Below are 26,027 nucleotides of genomic sequence, written 5' to 3'. Positions count from 1 at the left end.
CCTGTCCATGGATCTGGGGAGAAGTGCCAGCATGTAGCAGGCCTGGACTGGCCACTTCCTCCGAGGGCTCATCTCTAGGCACCTTTTAATCTTGTGTTTATAAAACCAAAACCGCATAGCAGGAGCAAAGATCTCAGGAATGAAATGATGTCTCTGGGGCAATGTGGATTCTGTAACCAAGTCTTCCCAAAGTTCCTAGAATTGCCTCTGGCCCCTACTGAGTCACTGTGTCCTTGGGAAGCAGCTTTCTTAGGATAATCAAAGCCATTCACCTTCCAAAATGTGCCTGGGACCCCTGGGCTCTAAAGGTTATGGTCCAAGGTCCAGGGGAAGGTAGTCCTGCTCTGGGCTTGGTTCTACTGCATGACCTCTCTACAGTTATTTACTGACTCTTCTTACTTAACCTCTGTGCTGGGTGCCTGTGTAAGATAGTATATATAGTTCACCTCTTTCCTGGTCAACTTCCAGAATAGATCCTGTTAGTACACAATCCCAGAGTCCCCGGTATTAAACTGAGATTAAAACCATGGAGCCCAACCCTAGCATCACAGGCCTAACAGTTACATCATATTATCTCTGCTTAGGATAACCAGCTGGAGAAAATGCCCCTTTCCTTTAATAACTGGATGAAGCCACTTATCCTTTCTTCCTTCTTCCCCACCCACCAGAATACTAGCAGCACTTATTCCCGTATTCACATACATAAGGAGCCCAACAGTTCACCTTTCCTGCCCATCACTCTCCTTCTCCATTCTACTAATGGCCTGAATTCATCAGAAGCAAAGAGATGCAATGGATAACCATGACACCATGAGGTATACCTGGACCACAGAAATGGTACATGTCAATTCTGAGAAATCTCTCATAATGATGACCTCGTTTTGAAATAGAAAACCGTTTTCAGCATAAGAATAGTGTTTCTGTAATTGCTACCATCTTCTTGAGCATGTGGCTGCAGGACAGAACTGTCCTCTTCAGTTTCCTATGGGCCCTTGCCCATCACTTCATCAGTAACACCTTCATCAGCATCACTTGTGTCCAGTAGTGACTTATCTTTTGCTAGCACATTTGGCCTCTTAGACTTTTACCTTCAGGTTCACCCTTCATCACTCTAGAAGTACCATCAGACCCTCTCCACATTGGCCTTTCTTTGTCTCCTCCTCCCGAGTCCCCTCTCTCTTACAGTGTCTTGCTATGTAGCCCTAGCTGGCTGGCCCTAAACTCTCAGAGATCCTCCTGCTTCTGCTTCTCAAGGCTAGCCTGACCATAGCACTTAGGAAGCAAGATGGATATTGCTCCTTCCATGACTGAATCAAACCAATCAACAACTCTTAAAAAAAATCCATGCTCTGTTCCGAACGGTGTGTTGGGAAACAAATGTCCCCATGCCTACATCACAGACCACCTCAGAAATCCAAGCTCAGCAGCAAAAGTTGTGAGTGTGTGGATCCCAGAAGGGAAGGTGTCTGTACAGGTCAAATGGCAGCAAGCTCAGCCTTTCACCAACCAAATCAAAGACTTAACAAAGAACATCAGCCAGGCCTTCCCTCTACCCCACACATGAACATCTGGTCCCCTTGTGAAGCCTCCTGCCATCATATACCATCAGCTTGTGTGCCACTCGCTCCTGAAGATGACCACTTCAAAGCTTCCATGACTGGAAGTGTGTGGCAGTCTCATCGGTAACATTTCATAAGATGACGACCCAGTGCTTTCTTCCCAGGGATTTATCATTGTTTCTCCACCTCCTGCTCTATTTTTTCTGGGTTACAGCCTGGGCATCACCTATCAGCTGTACACACTTGGATTCCACAGGCGCCTGTTGAAAATGACTGGGGATTTCTATTTATAGGTCCCTCAAACATACCACACCCAGAGTTTCCCGAGAGAGCTAGCCCAAGATCCTGTATTACTAGGTGCTTGGGAATCAGCTGACTTTGAATGTGATTGGGTACAGTGTCCAGTGAATCACACTCTTCTGCACACATTCACCTCCCCCACTTTCCATCCTCCCATGTTTCCACTTCCAGCTACTCTGATAGCATCCTAGCTTTTCCCAATCTCCTCACCTGGCCCAGCTCTCCCCCAATGCTTCCAGAGGCTTTTCACTGGAAGACCCCTGACACATCCACACACCTGCCTTTTCATTTGAAACTCACCGTTGCTCTGGGAGGTTTTCAGGATCAATATCTACCAATTTCCTCAGAGTCTATAAAGATCTCCAAATATGCCCTAGCAAAGACTGAACTCCCAAGCTAATAATAGTAAGTTTTCCAAACCTCAGGAACTTTGCAAACTGACTTCTTCCTCCAGCCCAAGTGCTCCCCTCTCTATTGCTGACCCCAAGCTCCTTCTTCCTTGGCCCCATCTTCATTTCCTCCAGCCCACCACTTGCTAGAGAGAACTCGGGAAGGGCCTTGGACATCTCCACACCCCTGGCTACCATCCAGTAATACTTCAGGAGGTCACAGGCCCCATCAGTGCATCTCATTCATAACAAACCACTTTCCATCAGATAAACTTTCCCAAGTAGCTACTTGCTGCCTGGTACCAGTGGTTGTTAATCTGGTTGTTATGAAATCCTCTAGCAAGTTTTTGCTGGAACATAAAATATTCTCTCTAGTTCATGTCCACAGTTATTCAACAATTACCTTCTAGAACAACATCTGGGGATGCTTCAGGGCATCATGTGGCTAACATAATCCTTACCTGACTAAACATACAGTTTTGCTATCTACCCCAGCTTTCTTAAAGAGGTACCATCATTAAGAGTCCACATGAGGCTGGCATCAAGCCTGAGGGTCATACCTGTGCTCCTGACCACTATATCTGTTCTTTACTGTGTCTGGCCATGCCTCACTGTAGGAGTCAGCACTCAACAGATCACCAGAGCCAATGCTTACTTGTTTCATTGTACATTTTTCCCTTGTAAATAGATTGTTTACTGACAGCTCCTGCCAAGAGATAGGTCAGATTCCTTACTCTGTTGCTGAAGACCCTACAAGCAATCATAATAAATCATGCAACCCTGGCAACTGAGCCCTGTGGGCAAGTCCTGTCCTAAAATTTAAGCAATCAAATACATCTCCTTCTCCTCATAATATGGAAAAATGATGTCACCAGTCCAGGGGTTCCATAATTAGGTTCCCCATTTGCCCACTGCTTCCTGTGTCTGGTGGAGTGATGCCAATACCCTTCTCCACTTTATAGGGCATACAGTGTGTATCCCCTTCAATCTCCTCCCTGTACTGGCACCCACAGGCTCACCTCAAGGCTTGGCTCCCCTCATCCACCACCCACTAGGTCCCTAATTGGTGTGCACTGACTATGGGATACTAAAACATTAGGGCATCTTAGACTCCATTTGCTTCTCCTCAGCACCCAATCGCTGTGACTTGGCTCAGCTTCCTTTCAGGGTGTCTATTCTCTGCACCTTCCTTTCTGCATCTCTTTAGGAATGGCCGGTTAGTCACTATTCACTAGGAATCTTGTTCCAGAGTCAGTATTTTCAGAAGCCATGTCAGTGCCCATTCATGAGAAAAGCAAATCCAGTGCTAACTTCAATATAAAAACCAATAAAGAACACAGCTCTTTAAGACCACCAAGCTCAGTTAATCATTTGCTCTGGTGACCTTTTCTTTCTCAGGGAATCTAATTCACTCCCCAAAGCTAAATCATTGTCCCCTTCAAACACATTGTAGTAAAGCAGAGAGCCTTTCCAGTCCTGTTTGGCTGGGTACAAGCTCTAAACCATGACTATTTGGATTCAAAACCAGCAGCACCACTGATGAGCAGTAAAATCTAGGGCAGGTTCCTTGTCTCTCTGTGCTTCAGTTTCCTTGTCTAGTAAATAAAAAGGATACAACTTTCTCCATCGAAATTTCAACATGAAATGAAAAAACTGCTTGGAACCTCAGCCAGCACATAGTAGGTGCTTCCTAAGTGCTTACCCCATCTATCACACAGTGGGTGCTTCCCTGTTGTTACTAGTCTTAAGGGGAAAAAGAACATCCCAGAGAGGCTGTGACTCAGAGAACACACATTCCTGTGCAAGCATGGTCATCAAAAGCCACACAGGAAACCACTTGTGTATGGGCGTGCTGACAGTGTATTTTATGTAGAAAGTGAGAAACAGCATGTTATTTAAAACAGATCAAGAGTACTTACATTGCCTTTCCAGAAAGTCAATAAGACTACTTATACATCAACACAAACAGACAAGATAAGAGGACAAATGATCTCAACAGGGAATGTGCAATCATGACCACGAAACCTTGAGTCACTGCATAGAACCTCATGGAATTACAAAAACCCAGAAGAACTAATCAAGCATAAGCAATGGTGTATGAAAATGTCCAATGACAGACAATAGGTGGTGTGTGATGGTGACACAGAAAATTTAACTGTTCTTTGCTCTAGAGTTCTACAATATTAATTGTAAGTCCTTTTGCATCTAGACTTCCACTTCTAAGACTTGTCCCCAAAAGTGTGCAGCTACTAACAAACACACAGGAAGGTGTGCACAGATGTTCACTACTGCAAATTCATCATCAGGAAAGACCAAGGCACAGTGAATGAAATGCACTGTGGTCCATCTACATAGTAGGACACTGAGCAATACTTTTTCAAATGTGTGATACATTTATGTCTATGTATGTGTACAGACATGTGTGGAGGTCAAAAGACAACAATAGGTGCCTGAGGAAGGGTCTAACAGATGGCAATACACAATCATTGCTTCTTCTCAGCCATTTGCTCAGGAGATTAGGTCTACAGGACCAAAAACAAGTGCATTCAGACAAAACTGAGCTCCTCACTCTGGAGTCTGACCTACAAAACTCTAAAACTAGTCCCATCATACTAGCTGTTGGTTCTCAAGCAAGGAACTTCAACTCCACTTGCCATAGCCTCCCCTGCTATCACATGGCAAGTAAAAACAGTACCCACTCCAAGGGCAAAGACAAAACACCTCAGGTGTTCAGCAGATGGCCTGGTGGCTGGAGATATTAACAATTGTCACTATTAATGAGATGCTATCTTCTCTATAGAGCAATGGACATATGTTAATTGATATAAGGCTGTGATCGTGGAACCAGACTCAGGAACTTACTCTCCTGTGCTCAGATATGTTTGTCTTATGCTCAGCTCCAAAGGGATTCTGAATGCCACCCAACTGGTGGGAGACTTAGGAAGATCAAGGGTTTCTTGGGAGCCATGGTCTTTCTCAATCACCAAGTCTGGACTGAGCTCCAGACACTAGCATCCCTGTGAAGCCCCACAATACCCTCATTAAACTCCTCCTTTCTGCAACTCAGATGGATCAGTGATCCCCCAATCAGCACACCAGACCTCAAGACTTAGCATGGCTGAGACCAGACCACATCTTCTCACATTTGTCTAGTTCATGTACAGGTCGGGTACATCTCCTGGCTACAAGGTCAATGTCTATCTGCAACTTGCCTCTGTGCAGATCTGTATTAGTGGAATGTTGTCCTTTGGACATGACAAGGACATTAAATTCTTGAAGACAAGCAAAAGACTTGCAGAAAGTTATACCCATTAATTTTTTATCATGGGCAGGGGGTGCTTACATGGCTCTATCCTTCTCTGAGACCCCATAGACAGTTAATAGTTTCTGGGAGGAGGTGCTCATGAAGCCTCACCCCTCCTCTAAAGATTTATAGAGTTAATGGTTGTAGGGGAAAGGATTCACAAGGCCCCACCTGCCTTGTGAGTATCAGTTCAGAGCCTGGCTTTACTATTATAGCTTTGTAGCAAGTTACATATGACTATGGCTCCATAGTAGGGTGTAGCTGTCCATAAGTTGCCTGTACTCCTATAAGTAACACCAGTTTGACTCACCACTACTTTAAGCTACACTTGGGTGGAATCATCTGTTTCTGGCATCAGCACCCTATCTGGGGCAAGATGTTTGTTTTCATCTCCTCAGCAAAGCTCACACAACAGCCTGGGTCTTTATCCTAATGACTTTGCAATTTATTAGAACAGATACATCTATTTCAAATGTATCACAGATATTCTTACCATTATTAGTCTTCTAACTTACATGGAAAATGAAGCAACTCTTTTATTTAACCATTTAGCTTATGGATCAGTGGTTGACAGTATCAGCAACTAAAGGGGAACTGTGAAAGATGCCTCTCCGTGCTGGTCCCCCAATTCCACCTGCACATCTCTGGTTATGTGAGCACACATATGGTTATATGAGTCTTCTCCCACCTTAGGATCATGAAGACTGGCCTCAGATTGCACAATTCTGTTATATAAGCATATTGCTGTCTTGCCAATTTGCTTCATGCAGGTGTCACATTCCTTGGTTTCAAATTTTTGGAATGTGATAGACTCAAAGCTGATTAGAACTGGCTGTGTTTGCTTACTGATTGATACATTAGATTAAGTCAAGCCTATCCCTAACCAAATTCAGCATATTTGCAGAGAATTGGAAGAGTGAAAGCTTGCTAAGCAGAGATAAAACAAATACCAGAAAAGGGATTCTGCTATAATCTCCATATACAAGAGTGATTAAGCAATAGGTAAGATGTTCCACATCTCCATTCTTGCTAAAACAAACAAACAAACAAACAAACAAACAAATGTCATCTCTGTGGTGGTTGTAAAACTCCAATGAAATATTTATACCAGGAATATCATGGACAGACTCCAATTTTAACTGATTCATGATACTTTCTGAATAAAGTTAATTTTGATTCAGAGCTTGATATGTAAACATGTGAGTATTTGAGGCAGCTACAAAGAATCCCTGTTCTTATAAAAGAGCTACCTTGTCCAACAGCTGTTCCCAACCCTGGAAGCATCCCAAGAAAGAAGTGAAAATTCCAGCCAATTACTTGAGCTTGCTAAGGTGTTGGCTCAGAAATATCACGCACACTGCAGAAGTCTAATTCTGTAGTGAGGGGTGTCTTTTGCGTGATGGAACAGCATTCCTGGACTTGTCCTACCACAGGCCCACAGAACCCCAGCACCAGGGGTGACAATCAAAAACATACCCAGCCACCTCTGGTTGAGAACTACTTCCTCAGGGGTCACTAGACCTAAGCTTATCTTGCTGCAACCTCCCTAACTGCCCCATTTCCCCTGCATGTGCCATTAGCCATTTCCTTCCACCAAGCTCTGTATACGCCTACCCCAACTTTCTACCTGTCCATCTCCAACTTCACCTGTACTATAGGGAACTGTAATCAACACGCTCCTCATAATCTCTTCATGGAATTTTTCTCCCAAGTTCTCATCTGTCCTAACGTGCTATGTTATGCTGAGGATGACCTTGAACTCTCAATCTTCTTGTCTGCTAATTGAGTGCCAGGACTATAGGTATCTACTACCACATCTGGCTTATGTGATGTCAGCGATCATGCCCAGGGCTTGTGCATGCTATACACGCTGTCTACCAACTGAGCCACATTAGAGCTTCTTCTAACTTTCTTGCTGTAACCCCAACTATATGATCCCCACAGTTTTCTCATATGGCATGGTGGTTTCCCTCTCCTTCCTCGCATATTCCTCATTGGCAATTTCAGCCCATTTTCCCTCCATTTCTCTAAAAATATGTGGCCCCTAAGAACAGTAGTTGGTAAAGATACAACCAATGAGCTCCATCTGACCTAAAATCTGTTTCTGGATAGCCCAAGAATTAGTATATATTTTACATTTTTAATGGTTGAAAACACCAGGAGTTTAGTATTTCGTGCCAATGACATATGAAATTTACATGACAACTAGCCATCACTGTCTTTTGGTGTACATGGCATAAGTCTATACATTCCATTCCCCAGCCAGCTGCCATTGTGCATAATTCGCCAGGTCACTCTTCCATGTCCTTAAAACACACACGTCTGAGATGGTATCATGCAAGCATCAGTTGACTTAGTGAAGTTAGGGATTACCTCTGGAGAGTGGAATGCAGTGAGCAACTCAATGGGATGGAATTCAGAGTTGCACACTAGATACTGTGCAGTGTTTCATTCCAGAAACACGGAAAGACGGAACAGAAGGAGATCTATTGTGTGTTGAGAGAAAGCTTCTGGTTGGGCAGGCATATGTTTAGGAAGGCAGATTAAGGTCAGAGACTGTTCTAACAAGCTGGAAAACAGGGTAGAATGGGATACTCAGCAAAGACAGAGCCCCAGTCTATATGTGCACTTCACTGGGTTCCTGCTTTAGGTTAGACAAACTTCAAGAACATTTTAGTCCTAGGAACAGTATCAATATGAGTCAGATACACTGCTGAAGTTTGGGAGTTTTGTTCATTTTTGCTAATTAGATGATCCTAAATAATTTTCTCGGCAGTAAATGAAAATGCTCTAATTTTTCTTCTTATGATCAAATCTGCAAAAATTAAATACGGATGTAAAATTCTTTATGGTGCATACATCATATAAAAAATTTCAGGTGGCAGATGATCAATAAACTCTACTTTATTTGATCAATGGCCAGTGTAGAAGCCATGACACAGTAATGTGGGTTTGGGGTCACACTACTATTACTAAAATGGTAGTAACAATTGGGCAGGCTTATGTCTATAAGGAAGCTTGATGTGGTGTCCTTTTCAATTCTTCTTGACTTTTTCTATTTACCTCAGTAAAGACATGTCCATATGGTATACTGGCCAATTTTCTTTCCTAAAGAGTCTGAAGTGTAAGTCTTGTTCAATGAATATGTTTGAGAGTGGGTAGGTGGGTATCAGCTTTGAACACTGAGTCAAGATTTGAGTTTAACTCATGGCTCAGCTCATCCCCTACCCTGCTGTCCACGGAAAAGCCCACCATACCTGCTGTCTGACATTTATCCTACCTTCCTATTCTAGAGAGTCTTTATGAGAACTAAACTCAAATGGTATGAGCTGTACCCACATTTCCCACAACATGAATTCCTCTCTGACTTCTCATATTTCTCCCATCTTTTCGAGAGAGTGGTATCACAGTGTCACAAAAGGATAAAATCCAGCCTTGGAGTCATCCCATGTGGCATATGCAGGAACCTCCATACAGACCAGCAGCAAGTATGTGTGGGGAGTTCACAGGCTTTGCTTCTTGGGCCTCTAAGGGATGGGACCTAACAGCTTGCTTGATTCTGAAGTACTATTTTAAGTCATAGATGTTGAGCAGGAGACACTGCTAAGCACACAGGGACCATTTCCCATTATCTTCCTTGCCTCCCTTTCCCCCATTGCAGTATTGCCTGGATGAAAGCAACACCATCACCGTGGCACCCCGGACTCTCTCCAACAGGCTTTATGGACAGTTACTGCAAAGTTACAAGGCTGCACGATGTCTTCTCTTTTCAGGTTTGTACTTTTACTTCACATTCATTTACTTATTTTTGTAGTACTAAGGATCAAACTCACATGTGCCTGGCAAGCATTGGATGCTGCATGACTCTCAAACCAGACCTTTCCTGCTTCCTGGTTAACAGACACATGAGCGCCAGACTACATGAGCAATGTCTTGATGATGGAGATGGTGAGTTATTCTCTCTGCGATGGGGGCAGGGAGAGGATACAAATCTTGACAATTGACTTTCTAAAGGTGGTCTGATATATTCTGAATTATTTTCTCCTTCACCATGCAGCCAGGTAAGAGAAATTTGACTCCCAGAAACATTTCCAGGATGAGAGATAATGGTGGAGCCATTGATACTGATATGAGCATGGTTTGCATCCTATCTCAATGCCAAGAATGGGGTGGTCAACCTCTGTGGCCCATTATTCCAGCAGCTAGGCAGTATTTACCTGGAGCAGGGTTCTCCGGGCTTGAGAAGCCCAGCCATCCCTCTATTGCACCAGTTTTCTCCAGTCCTTTAGGTTACTACATGCATAGTCAGTCCAGCTTCTTTTCTTTGAACCCTTACAATTTCTCTTAGGTCTATAGCTTCCTCTGTTTCTATCTACCTCATTCTCTTTCCCCCGGCTTAGCTGTGAGATTCATAAGGATAAAGATCACACTTTTGTTGTATACACGTGTATGTGCCTTTATAACTTCGTATGGTCCTGACCTATAATGGACACTCAGTGAAAATATTTACTGAGTGACTAAATGGTGAAATGAGTATTGTTGCATATACAGAGGTATCTTTAAATTCACATGTGCATATCCACATATCTAAAGCCAATTTGTGTAAGGCTACATTATCTCAAGCCAGTCTGGCGTTTCTGTGTGGCATACCATTTATTTCTACGCCATGGTTTTGTATTTTGGATTCTTTGCCAGTTTACAAAATACTAAATGAGTTTGGCAAGGTCAAGTCTATGCTTGCCATCAGAGTGGGAATCAGCTTGAGAGGGAAGTTCCCTGGGGGAGGAATGGTTTAGTGGTAGAGGAGAGGCAGGAAGCAAGGCCAGGAGGCCCTAACCATCCAGTGGGGAGGGAATCATGGTCAGCACACATGGCCTGCAGACTTTCTCTCTCTCTCCCTAGTGGTATCTCTCCCCATCAGTGGGGTTGAGCTTACTTTTCACAGAGATCTCGAACTTGGCTGGGCTTGAAGGCAGGAACCGACTGGGAGCAGGGGCTGGTGGGAGCTGACAGTGGGCTCTTGATATTCTGGATTGAGTGTCTACGGCTCCTTCTGCGGTCAAGGCCCTGGTGTTCACCCACACTGCCACCAGAACACATGCTGGCCCTCCTCCGGTCCCGGTGCCCACTCGGGGGTGGCTCGGCTGTGTCATCACCATCCTCATGCCTGAGTGCCACCTGAAAAAGCAGAGTGTATCAGAAAAGTCAAACTTGATAACTTTTCTCAGGCCTGGACTATGATCCTATGTCATCTCTAAGTGCATTTAAAACTGTTTTTTTTTTTTTGTTGCTGTTCTTTTCCCTGCATTGCAGGCCTCTACTCAATCTCAATGTGACCCCTACATGTGTCCAGAATTCCACTTCAATCTGGTATTGCAGTGCCTGTCATTTTGCATTTTATGGATCAAATGGATTCAGAAGAAACAACTAAGTATGAGAAATGTATGACATTATCTGAAATCTAAATGTTTTAGTCAGATTTTTATCACTGTAGCTAAATGTCTGAGAAAGTCAATTTTAAAAGGCAAGATTTGTTTTGGCTCATGGCATTGGATGGTTTGAGTGTGTCTAGGTCTATGGAAAGATAATGTCATCACAGTGGAAGACCATGGCGGAAGAAAGCTGCTCACACCCTTGTGTCCAGGAGGCACGAACACCCAGGCCATGACTTTGGGGAAGTGGAGAGCCAAGCTGCTCACCCCACGGTGGCCAGAAATCACAGTGCCACAGAGATGTTCTTTAAAAAGACTTCTGCAATGGCCTTTGTCTTCCATCTAGACTCTGCCCTTAGTTACCACTTAACACATCACCAAATTATGTCTCCATCAGTGGTTTAAATAATCCGTTATGAGGGCTGGAGCGATGGCTCAGTGCTTAAGAACACAGGTTAAGAGCACAGGCTGTTCTTGTAGAGGACCCGGGTTCTGTTCCCAGCATCCACATGGAGGCTCACAACCATTTCTAACTCCAGTTCCTGGGGATCCAATGTTCTCTACAGACCCACGAGTACACCAGGCATGCATGTGGTGCACATACATACATAATGCAAATACACATAAACAATAAATAAATGACTCTTAAATAATCCGTTATGTTAAAAGAACAAATCACCTCTTAGTGATTGGACCCACATGAACCTAAGGAAGACACAGCCTATGCAAATCATAGCAGTAATGTGAACCCCACACCCACATTTCCACTTGCTTTGACCATCACCATTCCCTGCCCTCCCATGGCTGCTCTCCATTCCAGGAGGCAGAGGCTTTCCTGAGGCCACCTGGGCTCCATATGTGACCGTTCCTGAGCTGCCTTCCCCAAATAGGGTGATGAAAGAAAGACGAGCAGGTGAGGGTCAGGGGATCTAGATTAAGGGCTAGCGCCCCGTTAAGTCTTTCTGAGAGGCTTTCTACAGCAGTATGTGCTGTATCATTCCAGAGGCCTACTTGACAGTGGCTCTGCTCTCAGACAACCTTCAGTGCCTGGGGAGTAGCCTCTACATGCTGCCACAAAGATAATGTGATAGAATGGATTTTTAAAAATACCCTCACCCAAGAGGCAGAGGCAGTTGGGTCTCTGTGAGGTTTTAGGCCAGCTTGGCCTACATAGTGAGTTCTAGGGTAGCAAGGGCTACAGACAGACTCTGTCTCCAAATACACACACACACACACACAGAGAGAGAGAGAGAGAGAGAGAGAGAGAGAGAGAGAGAGAGAGGGAGGGAGGGAGGGAGAGGGAGAGGGAGAGGGAGAGGGAGAGGGAGAGGGAGGGAGACATCTAGGACTAGTGAGATGGCTCAGTTTGAGAATTTGAGTTCAAAAGCCTAGAGAGCCATATGCAAAGCATCTTAAAAAACATTTTAAATAAAATTTTCTCATTAAAAAGTAATACATATTTATACAGAGAACTGACTGACATTTTTTGCCACTTTGGATTCTATGAGGAAAATCTGAGCCAATTGGCACCATACCCAAAGGCTACTTTATGCAGGTCTGTGTGGTTCCTTCTGCAGAAGCCTGTGTATCCAGCTCTCATTGCTCTCCACACTAAATGATGATCTAAAGCTTTTCAGTTCCATTATACCCTGCAGTCTGTCCTACTGTGTTACTTGCCTCGGCATACTCTGGTGGCAAGCTCTGGTCCTCTTTCACCATCCCCAACATGGGCTTTGCTCATCTGCATTTCTATCATCATTGTCTACTTTGGTTTTCATTTGCACTGCATGTCAATCCAGGCAACAGTTAAGCTCTACTCACTATGTGGTGTTAAGCATAACTTTGTGTAAACATCAGCTCTGCCGCCAATGAATTAGACATGACCTATAGCAAATCACACACTCTTTGGTCCCTTGTTGAGGTTATCAAAGGAGGGGGGCAACTCTGTGAATGATAGTCAAACAGAGAGGCCCTCCCATGACTCACACAGAGGAAGATGTTAGGAAGCTCCCAAGCTCTTCTATTACATAGAACCATCAGTTAGGTGACCTTCAGTCCAGCTGGACCAGGGTCAGCTAAACGCCCTGTTAGACTAAGCAGCTGTGGAGTCACAAGGTCTCATGCATCCCCATATGTGTAACTTTTCTTGTTTTGAAGATGTTTACAATTTAATCCTGCCTCGTGAGAGAATGGAGAGATAAAGAGGAGATAGAGAGCTAAGGCTGTTGTATGCCCCTATGTCAGGAAAGCTGGCTTCCAAGGAACTAATCACCTGGCATTTTCACACCTGGTTCTTCTGACAGGGAGAACGGTCCCCAAGACACACAGCTGATGAACAGCAGGCCATCAGCCTCCACACTCATCCCTTATTTCCTCTAGCCCCAGCATTTAGATAAGACAGATTTGGTGTTATCTACCTAAGTGACAGATGTATTTTATAATGAATGCTCAGATATGTGAAAGTGATTTGACAATCTTTTGGTCATTATATTCCCTAGAATTCATTCCCAAACACACTGTTAAAAGACGTGGTGCAAGTACTGAGTTCACCCGAGGCTCATCACTGGAAATTCCCATTCGCAAGAGTCCCATCTGGAAGCACAAACATTAAAAGTGAAGTTCAACGTTTGGCGAGTCACAACTGTCATCTGAACTTTAAAACTCTACGTGGCACTGTGTGGGCAAGTTTGGGAGTGAGAACACCTCACTGGTGGCAGCCTTTCTGAGTGTTTCCAGTCTGGTTTGCCCTCAGTCTCTGACAAGACCAATGAATGCCCTTAGACCATTTGAACTCCACCTGACCCAAAGTGTTGACTGTTTCTTATTAAGCACACATTTGCAGTGTCTAAAGCACAGTGCAGATATTTCTAATTCCTTGTCTAACCTCAAAGGTCCAAGGATCAAGTGGCATTCCACTCAAAGTGCCTTCCAGTGAAGCAATGCGCCAGGACTCGCTTTCACTGCCCCATGTCAAGGAAAAGGGAAATGGACCAGAAAGTTCAAGTGAAGAGAGGAATCTGAGGCAATGATCTAGGCAGCACTGTGGTGGATAATTCATTCAGGAGTATCTTGGATTCCGATCCATGACAAAAACACTTGTCAAAGAGGAGGAGAAAGGGGAGGAGGGAGGAGGCAGAGGGAGGGGAAGGAGGAAAGAGAGATAAGAGGTAGGGGGAGGAGCAGGGAGGAGGAGAGAGGAGGAGGCAGGAGGCAGCCAGGTGTGGTGGTACAGCCTATATGCCCAGCAGCATGGAAGCTGAGGCAGGAGTATACAGCGTGAGCACAAGGCCAGCCTGGACTGTGTAACAAGCCTCTGTAAAGAAGAACAAGGACTACAGTAGATTATGCTGCAATTATTACGAGGCTGCTGATATCTTTGATTCTCATGCTTTTTCAGTAACTATCCAGAAGATGATGGTTTCATTGTGTGCCTTTTCAAACTATTTTAAAGCTCTTTTACTGTGGAAATGTTAGACATACACAACAGACAGGAATGAGTACAAACGGTGTGATATGTATGTCAGTCACAGTAGTGACAGTTGTCAGTTCAGGGTCAATATTTGCTCATTTACATCTCATTATTTTTTTCTTGCCCTAAACAATAAGGCCAACTTTTCAATGAAATATCTAAGATTATATCATTATCATCTGTAAATGTCTTAACATATAGCCCTACAAAGATTGCCAAAACTATAACTATGCTATTATTGTCCTACTTAACATAATAACATCTTAATATTATCAAATATTAAATTTTGGTGGGAATGCTGGGCCTTGTGCAAGCTAAGCACATGCTCTACCAGTGAGCTACACTGAGGACTGGATAGTGTTAGGTCATCATTGACTTTCACACCACCCCATGTCATCCCCTCCCACCTCGAGTCTAAGTTTGGCTGACTAACTTGCTTTGAGCAACCTCAACATTTTTAATGGGGCTCAAACCACTACCATTTCCCTGAGTTTGTATCATAATGTGGCTATGACCCAGGACAAGCAGCCATGTTGGAAACAGATGCCACCCTTTTCCATCCTGCTGTCTCACACCTACACAGTTCAGGTCAGCTGTTAGGTGAGGTGCATGTCAGTGTCGTAACATTTCAACAAGAGACTGTGTGATAGCCGGTTGTGGCCACGGCATAGTGTTATGGACACTCACACCTTCTTGCTTCCTTACTCTGTGTCATCCCTTCCCACACAAAGGCTAGGTTTAATAATCATGTGGCTTGCTTTGGCCAATGGGACATCAGTAAACTTGACACCCAGCCTGGCAGTATTTGTACTAGAGTCCTGTTTCTCACAGATGCTGTTATCCCGTGAAGAAATGTTGATCACATGTGGCCTAGACAAGAGCCCAAATCCAACTGAAAGCCATATGTTCAAGGCTGAGTGGGATCTTTCAGGCCCAGTAAGGCTGCCAGGAAACTGAACCACCTGAAAATATTTTAGCCGAGCCAGGCCAAATTTCTGATTCCAAGAACCAAGATTAGCAAATATTGCTTTATACCAGTTGATAATGGTGTGTTTGTTACACAGCAAAAGATAAATGATATTTTCAGTCACCTATGAGATGGAAAGCGCTTGGGGAAGGGGAACCATTTGTTAACAAGTTCTAAAAGTAATAGCTATTTTTTTTCCAGCCCAAAGTCTTCAGCAGCAAGATGTCTTTCCCTTTACAGAAAGAATACTTTTAGACCCAAAAGTTGACACATATGATCTGACAAAAGATTTTTTATTTTGGCCATTTATGTATTTGAAAATTCACATGTGGCAAAGAAATTTCACTGAATTTAATTAAACATGGATCAAATCACCTTTCTGAAATGGAATTAAATTACATGAAACAAGGCCTGTCTCAGAAAGCCCGAGACATGTGGTCACCAGACATCCTGCCCCATTAGGAAGCACCCTAGAAGTCTACCCAAGCTTTCCGAAGGCACTTGAGAAATTGAAGTCCTTTTCGGGAAAGTATTGGATCTGCATGTCGATTCTTCTAGCTCTCCTTGTGCAAATTTAAAGTTGGCTGCCTATGTGAATGTTTTCTAAAATGCATTAACTTTAAGATGGGAATGAGGATGCTGACTCTGTCTGCTACCTAAAGCATATGGTTGTCACCCTGAATTGTTACTTGGGCATCAGAATAAACTATACCCTCCCCTGGCCCTGTGCCCAGCAACACTGGCATACACATTTGTGATGCTTGCAGGCAGGCAGCAGTCACCCAAGCACTTAAGGAACTCTAGGCAGATGTGCTGGGCCCTGGTGTTAAAAAGAGGTGTGGGTCAAAAGACTCAAGTAGCTCAAAGCGACAGACAGACAGGGTTGTCACAAGAACTGCTGGACAGAGGTATGGAGATATTTGCTCATGAACAGCGCAGACTGGGATCAAGGCTTCATACAGACAACACTTGGGGACATTTGCCAGCTGAAGGATAGGGAAATAACCCACACAGACAGAAGGTGCTACAGATGACCCAATTTCCACATCCATGAAACAGGGGAAGTTGAGTGAGCTGAACCACCAAAGGCATCAGTGGAGGTTGCAGCCATGTGCAAGCCTCACTTAGGTAGACTATGAAATGGGAAGGCAGCAATACCCACCACTGAGCAATCCCGAGAGCTTTCGCTTCCATGTGAGTCACATCTGTGGATGAATACAGCTCTCTCACACCCTTTCCAACCCCTCCACATTCCCATTCCCATATTAGCCAATCACCTATGCTGAATGAGAACACAGACCAACATGGACAGACAGAGCAGGGCTCCATCTACAACCGGCCCTTCATTACTAACCAGGAAGCCAAAGCCAGAGTGCTGGTAGAATGCACCCTCATCCAGAAACAAAAGAAAAATGCAGGATTCCAACACTGTTTCCTCTGTCCCAATATGACTGAGCGTGTTTGTAAACAGCAGCTTCCAAATATGAGCCAGGAACTTCCGACAACTCTGCCTACAATTTAAATACTGTAATATTTGCACTTTAAATGATATCACATGGAATGAAGACAAGCAATGGTGTTTAATGTACAATTTTGATTTTCCTCATGACATACCATAGCAAACAAATAAGGCACCCTAATAAGGCAAGAGAAGAAAGTACAATGTTGTATAGCATCTTTAAAGCACTGTTTTATATTCCAGGAATGATGGCACTCACCTGTAATCCTAGCACTTGGGAGGCAGACCCGGGAGGATTTGGTGTTGAAGGTCACCCTTGGCCTCATGTGCAGTCTGATGCTAGCCTGGGCTACATGAGACTCTGTCTTTAAAAAGGCTAATGAGATTTTCCCCAAAATACCCATGAATTTTCATGTCACAGGACACATTACACAGGGGAGTAGCTCTCCCTCTTGCTCCCTCTCCCTCCTTCTTTCCCTTTCCTTCCCTCCCTCTCCTTCCTCCTCCCCAATCCTGCCTTCTCCTGATTTCTCCTTGAGTACATGTACTGACAACACAGCACACATGCTTCAAAACAGAATAGCTCTGAGTTTCCTCTGTGTCAAAAGTTCTTAAGCGTGAACACATATTGGGGTCTCCTTGAAGGCTTGTGAGGACAAGATTTCTGTCCCCACCCTTAGAGTTTCTGATTCACTAGGCCTGGGTAGGATCCAAAAGCTTACATTTCTAGAAAATTTCTCACAGTGTGGAAGTCCTTGCACCACACTTAGAACCCTGGTCTGGAGGACATATGACGTCACCCTTTGACATTTGCTGATGCTGCGGATGACTTAGAAAATGCACATTCTGTTACCTCATAGATATTAAACTGCTCCAGCAGGTCCAGATCTGTCCCTTTCTTGTTCAAGTGCCTTTGGGACACAGCGGCAATGCCCAGCTCCTCCAAGCAGTCAACCACATCATAGAAGGTGTCTTGATCTGGCAGTCCTGCCAATGTCTACAAGAGAAGAATAGGAAACAGCCATATCTTAGGGAAATGTCTCAAGACAGTGAAGACATGTTTATGTGGTAGCCAGTGGCCTCAATTCTAACAACCCACAACTGTGCAAGACACAAGACAAATTCATTCAATGAGGAACTCTTCTGGGAGCAAGCAGAATGAACTCAGGACTCTTGCCCCTGGGAGACAGTACAGAAGGAGTCCCTGCAGCCCATTGGGGGCTGGGAATTCCTGTGAATGAGTTGTTGAACTCATCATTAGGCTAGCTAGGGGAAGAGATTTAGCAGGTGTAGTCAAGGTTCCAAATCAGATATCGTCAGTGGTAACTGGGCAAATCCTTTAAAAGAGGGCATAGGTCTCTCCTGAGCTCAGGCTGGTTTGGAAGAAAGAGCAAGACACAATGAGCTGAACAGCTGTATAGAAAGGAGTCCAGCAGACAACTACAAAAGGCTGCCAGAGTCCATCCTGGCCAGCATCTTGACTGCAGTCTTGGAAGACCCTGAGCAACAACCCAGTAAGGACCTGTCTGGACTCCTGCCCCTTGGGAACTGCGAGGTGATAAATGTGCATTGCTCTAAGCGACCAAGCTTGTGGGATTCGTCAAGTGCCAGTGGAAATTTAATATGTTTCTTGATTTGAAATCAACATAGCAGTGTGAGCTATGGGAAACATGAGAAATTTCAAAGCAGCAACCAAAAGCCAAAACGACAAGACAGCAGGGTGTAGGGTGGGGGTGGGGCTTTTCTCCGTTCTGCTTCTCCTATAGGAGGATGCCCTCAGCAGGGTCCTGCTCAGAACAGGGGGATCCTTGAGAGTTATTTCGAGCCCTCATCTTACATGAGATGAAGGCTCGGGGAGAGGAGGGATTTCACAGGTGACCAGAAGTTACTGTAGACTGGGGGGAAGCCCCACTCAGAGCCACCAACTCTTATTGTCAGCACAAGCTCAGCCTCTGGTTTCCAGGAAAACTCAAACATTTAGAGGACAACAAGGGGGTGGTAATGCTAGGCAGGAGCATGGAGGATAACTGGGTACCACAAACGACCTGACTACAGACTAGGCAACTCTAGGAAGGCAGGCCGGTTGGACTGCCTCCACTCTCTCACCTCCCATGTGGAATCAACAGGCACTCGTGTGTGTGTGTGTGTGTAGGCCAAAGGATTTCTTTTTCTTTTTTCTTTTGCTTTCCAACTTAACCTTTGTTAAGGTTGAGCTAGGATGTCACTACTGCAGCTAGACTAGCTGGCCAATAAGCTGCAGGAATCCTCCTATCTCACACATACCAACCTGGCGTTACATGGATGCTAGGGACCACACGCAGGTCCTCATTTCCTCCTGTCCTTAGGGCAGGCACTCTGTGAACCATCTCCCCAGCACCAGAGGTTCTTTTTCACTTAAAAACCTTGGGGCCCAAGCTAAGATCCTATAGCTAATTCTCTGTGCTTAAAGAACCAGCCTTTACATAATCAAACAGTCATCTCTCCACAATAGGCAGATTCCAAGGCCTTTGCCAAGTAACAGGGACAGAACTGAAGAAGGCAAGCAACCATTTTTAATTCCACTATGAAAAATTTGAGTTTGAGCTGAGCCTGTGGCCCTCCTGTATTCACATGGGCTGCAATGGGACTGTGGCATCCCCTGCCCCTGTGCAGGAAGACCCCACATCCCAGACACAAAGTCACCTTTTCCAGGCCACCTCTAGAATATGCTCAGCTACCTTCATCCCATTACCACCTGGATCTCTCCCGCTTCCCCTGGCATGATCACTGCTAAGACACCTACAGCTGGCAAAGACCATGGCCTTGCCAGAAAGTTCTGGAGGTATGAGTTTCCTGAGGCCGGGAACGCCCCACAGCTGCCTTACAGCTGGCATTCCTGACCTCCCTTTTCTTTCAGACTTTGTCTTGCCAGGATCTGTCACTGAAATTTCTTTACTGGCATCAATCAGAGACCAAGCACTGTCTTCAAAGAAATGTGTCTCTCCTTGGGTTTTCAGAGGATAACCCTTCATACAGGATGAAACCAGTGTGGCAAAGCCCATGCTCTCACACTCTCCGGTGTCACCTGCAGAAGCCAAGTGCTATGACCTTCGATCTCCGCCACAGGATACATTAGAGATCCCTAGTCTCCCGCAAAAGGCACCTGGGTGAATAATATACTGGGGTGCACCTGTGCAGCACAATCATATATACCCCCAATGGGAGTGAGTCATCAGCACACACGGTAACACAACTGAGTGTGTTTTATACAGTGTGTGTGTGGGGGGGGGGAGCCAACCTCAAAGGGTTCCATACTACAAGATTCCATTTGACTCTGAAAAGACAAGATTATAGTAGTACATAGAAAATCCGTGGTTGCCAAGGCTTATGGATGGGGGATTAAAATGTCTATAAAAGAATACAGGAGAGATTGCTAGGAGAGATGGAACTTACATGTATCCTAGCTGTGAAGTCAAACCATTTCTCTGCGTGTGTTAAAACTCGTACAGCTACATACCAGAAGGGAAAGGTCCATTTCCATGAATAAAGCAATAAAATTAGATGTGTAAAAAAGTAATCTACTTAGCCTGAATCCCACATGACTATCGTGACTCTCCCCAGGCTGCAATGAAGCAATGACTTTTCCCACAGCTTCCTGGGGTCCTATAGTTATCTCCCATCTACCTCATCTTGTTGTATGAGGTAACAAGTACATGCAACCCCATTCCAAGCAAGGGCTCTGCCCAGGAAGATTTCAGCTACGGCGGATGTTATGGTCTCGTTTTGACATCCTCTTCCCCCACTTCTTTTTAAGACCTACATGGGTAGGGATGTGGAAAGGCAGGGGGTTTGCTGGATGTCTCTGGTAAACAACAACAGCAAAAGCCACTCTGGTCTCAGAATCCAAGGCAGGCTAGGGCTCACTGCCTTGGTTTTATCAGGAAAATGTCAGTTTTAAAATTCATGTTATTATATCACCATTTATTTTGTTGAAATTGATTCTAGTTAGAAACCACCCACCTTATAATATAATTTCCCAGACTTTAGAATCTGGTATTTTGTGTTTTTGTTTTGCCCAGACTCACATTAACATTTCAGTTTGCTACTCTGTTTGGTAGCTTGGTGCTTTTGACTCCTTGGGACCATAAACATAATGATAATTCAGTTAAGCAGAATGAATTCTGAGTGGCAGCGGTCTGCAGACTTTTTCAGGAGTGGTTGTATCTAGAATGACCTCTCCCAGGGCCTTCTCCATGTGTAAAGAACAGGCATTGTCCTAGTTGGCTTTTTTGTTGCTCTGAGGGAAACACTGACCAATAGCAACTTAGGGGCAGAAAGGGCCCATTTGTTTTCCCTTCCAGGTCACAGCCCATCACTGAGGGATCTGGCACAGGAACCCAGGCAGGAATTCTGCTGGCTAGCCTGTTCTCTGATTCATGTTTAGCTTTCTGGAATCCATAGCCTAAGTTCACCTCGGGATGGTGCTGCCCTAGTGGGTTGGCCCCTCCCACATCAATCATCAGTGGAGACAGTTCTCACTTGGCCAATTTGGTCAAGGAAATTCTTCATTTGAGATTTTCTCTTTCTAGGTGACTCATGTTAAACCGACAGTAAGAGCTATCGGGATAGACACAGATGAGGCATGTCAACAAGAATTCCTAGGGGAGGGGGGGGGGGAAGCTGTGCCTGCCTAGACTGATAGACTTCCTAGAACTGCAGTGATGTGGAGATGTTGAAATGGTCTGGGTCCAGAGGCTCATTACCTCATCTTAGCTATCTTTAGCCCCCCAATAGCCATTCTTTGGCCATCTCTGTCTCAGAACTAAGAGACTAACAGACATAAATTATTGACAGGCAAAAACACTTTGGAATCTATTAACTTAACAAACCCTTAACTTCCACCACCTCAAAAGCTAAGAATGTCATCAGCTAGCATCTAAGGCCTATGGAGAACCTTCCCCTGTCTTACTGTAATCTCCTTCCCAATGTAGCTAACAATGTATTTTAAACTTGCCTTGATTAATGACTTTATTTGTTTTGAAAAACTATAAAACTTCATGAAGCTGCTTCCACCTTGGAACATAGAATTTGAATTAACCTATGTCTCTGTTCCAGGAACAGAGTCACACAACTTTGGCTCTAGAATAATCTTGTATCACTTTAAGGTACTAATGCCACCATAATTAAAGTGATCACAGTCTCAGCCACTGAGAAAGACAGTTACAGCATACAACACTGGACAAGAGGGAATGTTCTTTTATGCTGAATTCAGTCAGTGACTGTAAAGGATAGGAAAGAGGTAAGCTTCATCTCCAAAAACTGTGCTTCAAATCACATGGCAAAGAGCATCTGGAGGCATCCTTGGGACGGGAACCTGCTGGCAGTCATCTGTTTCTGCTGTAAGTGATTTTTCCCTGAATAAACATCCATCAGCCTATTTGTTTTCCCAGATTCTTATTTATACACTATAGTCATTGGCCAGTTTGGGGTTAGTCACTTGAAGTTAAGGTTTAAATCAGGGTCGAGAGACATGAATTCCTAGTCAGGGTGTGGCCCTGCTCATCACTGACATATCATTGTCTTGGCTCCTGCAAGCTATCACAACTGTGGTAAGTCTCTTAAGGAGACAAGCACCCCCCTGTGATAGCACCTGGCTTCAGCTTTTCTCTCCATCAAGTTTGAGAGAGTTTAAAATTCCTCCAAATGCTCTGTTTCCGACCAGGAAGCAAGAGACAGTGCTGGGGTCCGGGACCCCAGACCTAATTCCCACAGGTCACGCCTGCACCTGTCCCCCTTCCCAATGGGCATGGTCAGTGCAACTGTGGGAGTGGGGTGGGTATCTCACTACAACTGACCTCTTTACTGGTACCTCTTTCTAATGTGCCCATATTAACTAAATTTCGTTTCTCTGCTTTTTCAGACTTTACTCTTTAGCTGGTATTTTGAGGATGGGTGGTTGAGCCTCATTTGCCAGGGCTGCAGGGCCCAGGCTTACTCCCAATGGAAGTCATGTAGTCTGAGAGAATGTCTTTTTGTTTACTGTGTATTTCTCGTATTCATGGTTGACTTAAGGTCTTTTATTTTTCCCTTTTTTATTTTACTTTATTAATATATTCAGGATATTGCTTTTTGGGGGCCAGTAGCTTTCTAGTTTGCCATCTGCCCATAGCTTTGAGATTTTCATTTTACAAACAAGGCCCTTTATAATTTTATCTAGTAGCATATTTAAATAGTTCCTTTTGCAATCTTTTGCTGACTTTACAATCAAAGTAACCTTGAAATAAAACAAAACGTTGTCGATACCAAAATGGAGTCATGTATGTCAAATCCAAGGCATATGGACTGTCTGGACCATGCTACAGGAGCACTTATGTACATATGCCCAGGTTAAGAATTATCCATAGAACTCCAGAGAGGCTGTTTATATACCATGACATGTGTCTAAGGAGAGCTACCTCCCCCAATGAGCTAATACCAACCAAAGTCCCCTTACCAATGAAAGACCTTTGCTTCAAAGTGGCTTATGGGAATTCCTCTTTTCTTCAGAAGGCCTCCCTTACCTCAGCCTTGCAAATGTGCCTTTAGTCTCTTCCCATTCCACATCTATCCCACATTGTCATCCCTTGCTCTTTCCAACTACTTCCAAAGAAATAGGTGAGCCAGTCTCTCCACTGCTGGGGTCCAGACCAAACTTCTGCTCAGGCCACTATACAGCAGCCCTCCTCTCTCACAGACACGGACAAACGCGCTAAGGAGAGCAGTGCTTGTGTAACCTAGCCAACAGACTTCCCAGTACCGAGATTTCTTATGTGGGGAAGCGAGTTTACAGGTTGGGGTGCATCAAAAGATGACAAATAGCCACACGCTCTGCTCCGCACCTCATCCTTGCTGCCTGCTCAAGACTCAAGAGTCTGGCTGCAGGTTAACTGACCCACTCCTGCCTTGTGGGCCTGATTCTTCTTCAGAGGCCCATCATGTTGCCTGTTCCTGGTGCTGGAAACTGAATTTTTCTAAGAGCCCCCACCACATTACTGTCAGTTTTCCCACAGCATTAATAACTTTCCAAAACAAAAACAAAACAAACAAACAAAAAATCCTTCTTACTCCCCAAAATCCATCTGTGTCCTTCTTGGATCTTGAACTCCAGATCTGAGACCTTTCATCCACCATTCAATTTATCACTCTTATCAACCAGAGATTAATACCAACTTCATCTCTTTCTCAAGTGTTTTCCCCCCACAGATGTGGTAGGTTGGAATCTACTAATTTATTCAGGAATGATTATGATAAATGGCCTGAAAATATTTCTGTTTATTTCTATTTATCCCCACCCCACCCCAATCATGGATGAATCTGTTCTATCAGCACAATGTTGACTGCATGGCAAGTTCTGAACACTGGATCTGCTTCAAGGCAACTCCCATGCCAGTCATCTGCATGCTGAGAAGAACTGACCACCCTCATTGTGAATGAAATATGTTACCACTGAGAAGCTGTGCCTCATATTTAAATTGCTCACTATTAATATATCTTCTGTTCACAAGAAGAAGCAGATCTCCAGTTATATTCCAGCAAAGGATTCTGGAACCTTCCAAGGTCTTACTCCTCATCACTGTAGTTGGTTCTATAGACTCATAGTCAATAGTTTAAGGAAAATATGGTGGTGGTGACAATGATGCTCGAGACGTTTGTGTGGCAATCTGAATGAAGGGACACTAGGACCAAGACAGCCTGTTGGAGCAGCTTGAAAAACCAATACCCCACCCTCCTCCCAAGTAGTACTTCTGAGGATGTTCTCAAAGGACTGCAACTGTCCTGAAAGATGAAGACCAGAAAGGAATGTAATGGAAGTAACAAGAGCACAAAGGTGAAGTCATAATAACGTAAAAGAGATAGGATCTGCCTCCAGGATCCTCACCTCTGCCCAAGGGTCAGAATTCAACAAATAAGAAGTCTGTGTTTCCCTGGCCTATGAATCACTTGTTTCAAGTCAAGTTGCTAATTCTAACAGGAAATGTCATCAAGGTTGAGACTTCTTCTTGCATTGCCTTCCAGTCACCACCTGTGGCTCACAAAGAAAGTTTTACATTTTCACATGGTATTAGCTTCCTATAGCTGTTGCAATTAGCTACTATGAGCTAGGTGTCTTAACACATCAGAACTTCACAGTCTGACATTAAGGTGTCAGCAAGGCTATGTGCTGTGTAACAACTCCATGGAATGGTCCTTCCTTGACTATTTCTAATTTGGTTGTTAGCCAATTTTGGTGCTCCTTGGCTACAGATACACCATTCTAATCTCCACGTCTGTCTTCATGAGGCTGTCTTCCCTGTATGTGTTCATATTTTCTCCCCATGCCTTCCTCCTGTAGGGCCGTAAGTCATATTTGATTAGAGTTGTCCTAATGACTGAGATACATATGCAAAGACCCTCTTCATAGGCTTTAAGATTTTAAGCCCTATTTTTGAGGGGTCATAATTCAACCGAGAACACACATCAACCAACCTTGTTTACTAGCGTCATTGCATAAACCAATAGCTCTGTGTCAACTCCATCTTTTTCCTCCAGGATTTCCATGATGTTGGACCAGGGTTTGATTCCTACAAGTAAAGTAAAAAGTCATTAGAAACAGCAATTCAGTGATGCCATTATCCCAATCACACTGAAGTTTCACCAAGGAATTCTCCTCTAGGCATGGCAATGTCTTTCCATCACTGCATGTATAAGGTGTAAGGGTAGACATATCTTTAAGCTGGACTTGTGCCTATCCTAACAAACCGTATTTCAGTATACTATCCTGTCCCATGTTCATTATTGGTATCCGTGACCATTTGCTTGAGAAATCACCTTTATATTTAATATACAGTTTTTAAGTCTGTTCATGTGCATACTCTTGGGATGCAGACTAAAACCCTTCATATGTTATCACTGAAAAGTTCACCAGCACATACTGATCAAGGCTTGGGGACCTTTATTACTCTATCAGTCCCAAACAGTAACAATGACATTGCTTTCTAGGAAACATCTAGAGCAAAGGAACACTACCTTTAATCCACCAGGGTATAGATATCGTCAGTGCATCAGCTAGGCACAGGTTCTGATGGGTAGCTTCCTTTGATGGGTTTAGTGAAGTTGCCAGACAAAAGCACAAGCATAGATACAAGCATGG

At 44.2% G+C, this 26,027-nt stretch overlaps 1 protein-coding gene across 1 annotated transcript in view; it reads right to left on the bottom strand.

Annotated features, from left to right (window-relative positions):
- Positions 1-26,027, bottom strand: part of Fhod3 (formin homology 2 domain containing 3) — a 397,434-nt gene that overhangs the window by 110,040 nt on the left and 261,367 nt on the right. The window contains exons 8-10 of the mRNA XM_051202091.1: positions 25,364-25,458; positions 17,733-17,876; positions 10,489-10,730 (exon numbers count right to left, since the gene is read on the bottom strand). Of these exons, the coding sequence (XP_051058048.1) occupies positions 10,489-10,730; positions 17,733-17,876; positions 25,364-25,458 (481 nt within the window). The remainder of the gene's footprint in view (positions 1-10,488; positions 10,731-17,732; positions 17,877-25,363; positions 25,459-26,027) is intronic.

The sequence above is a fragment of the Phodopus roborovskii genome, unplaced genomic scaffold (genome assembly GCF_943737965.1).
Source record: "Phodopus roborovskii unplaced genomic scaffold, PHOROB, whole genome shotgun sequence".
Taxonomy (NCBI): Eukaryota; Metazoa; Chordata; class Mammalia; order Rodentia; family Cricetidae; genus Phodopus; species Phodopus roborovskii.
The sequence above is the reverse complement of the archived record's forward strand: the minus strand, read 5'-3'. Positions and strand labels throughout refer to the sequence as shown.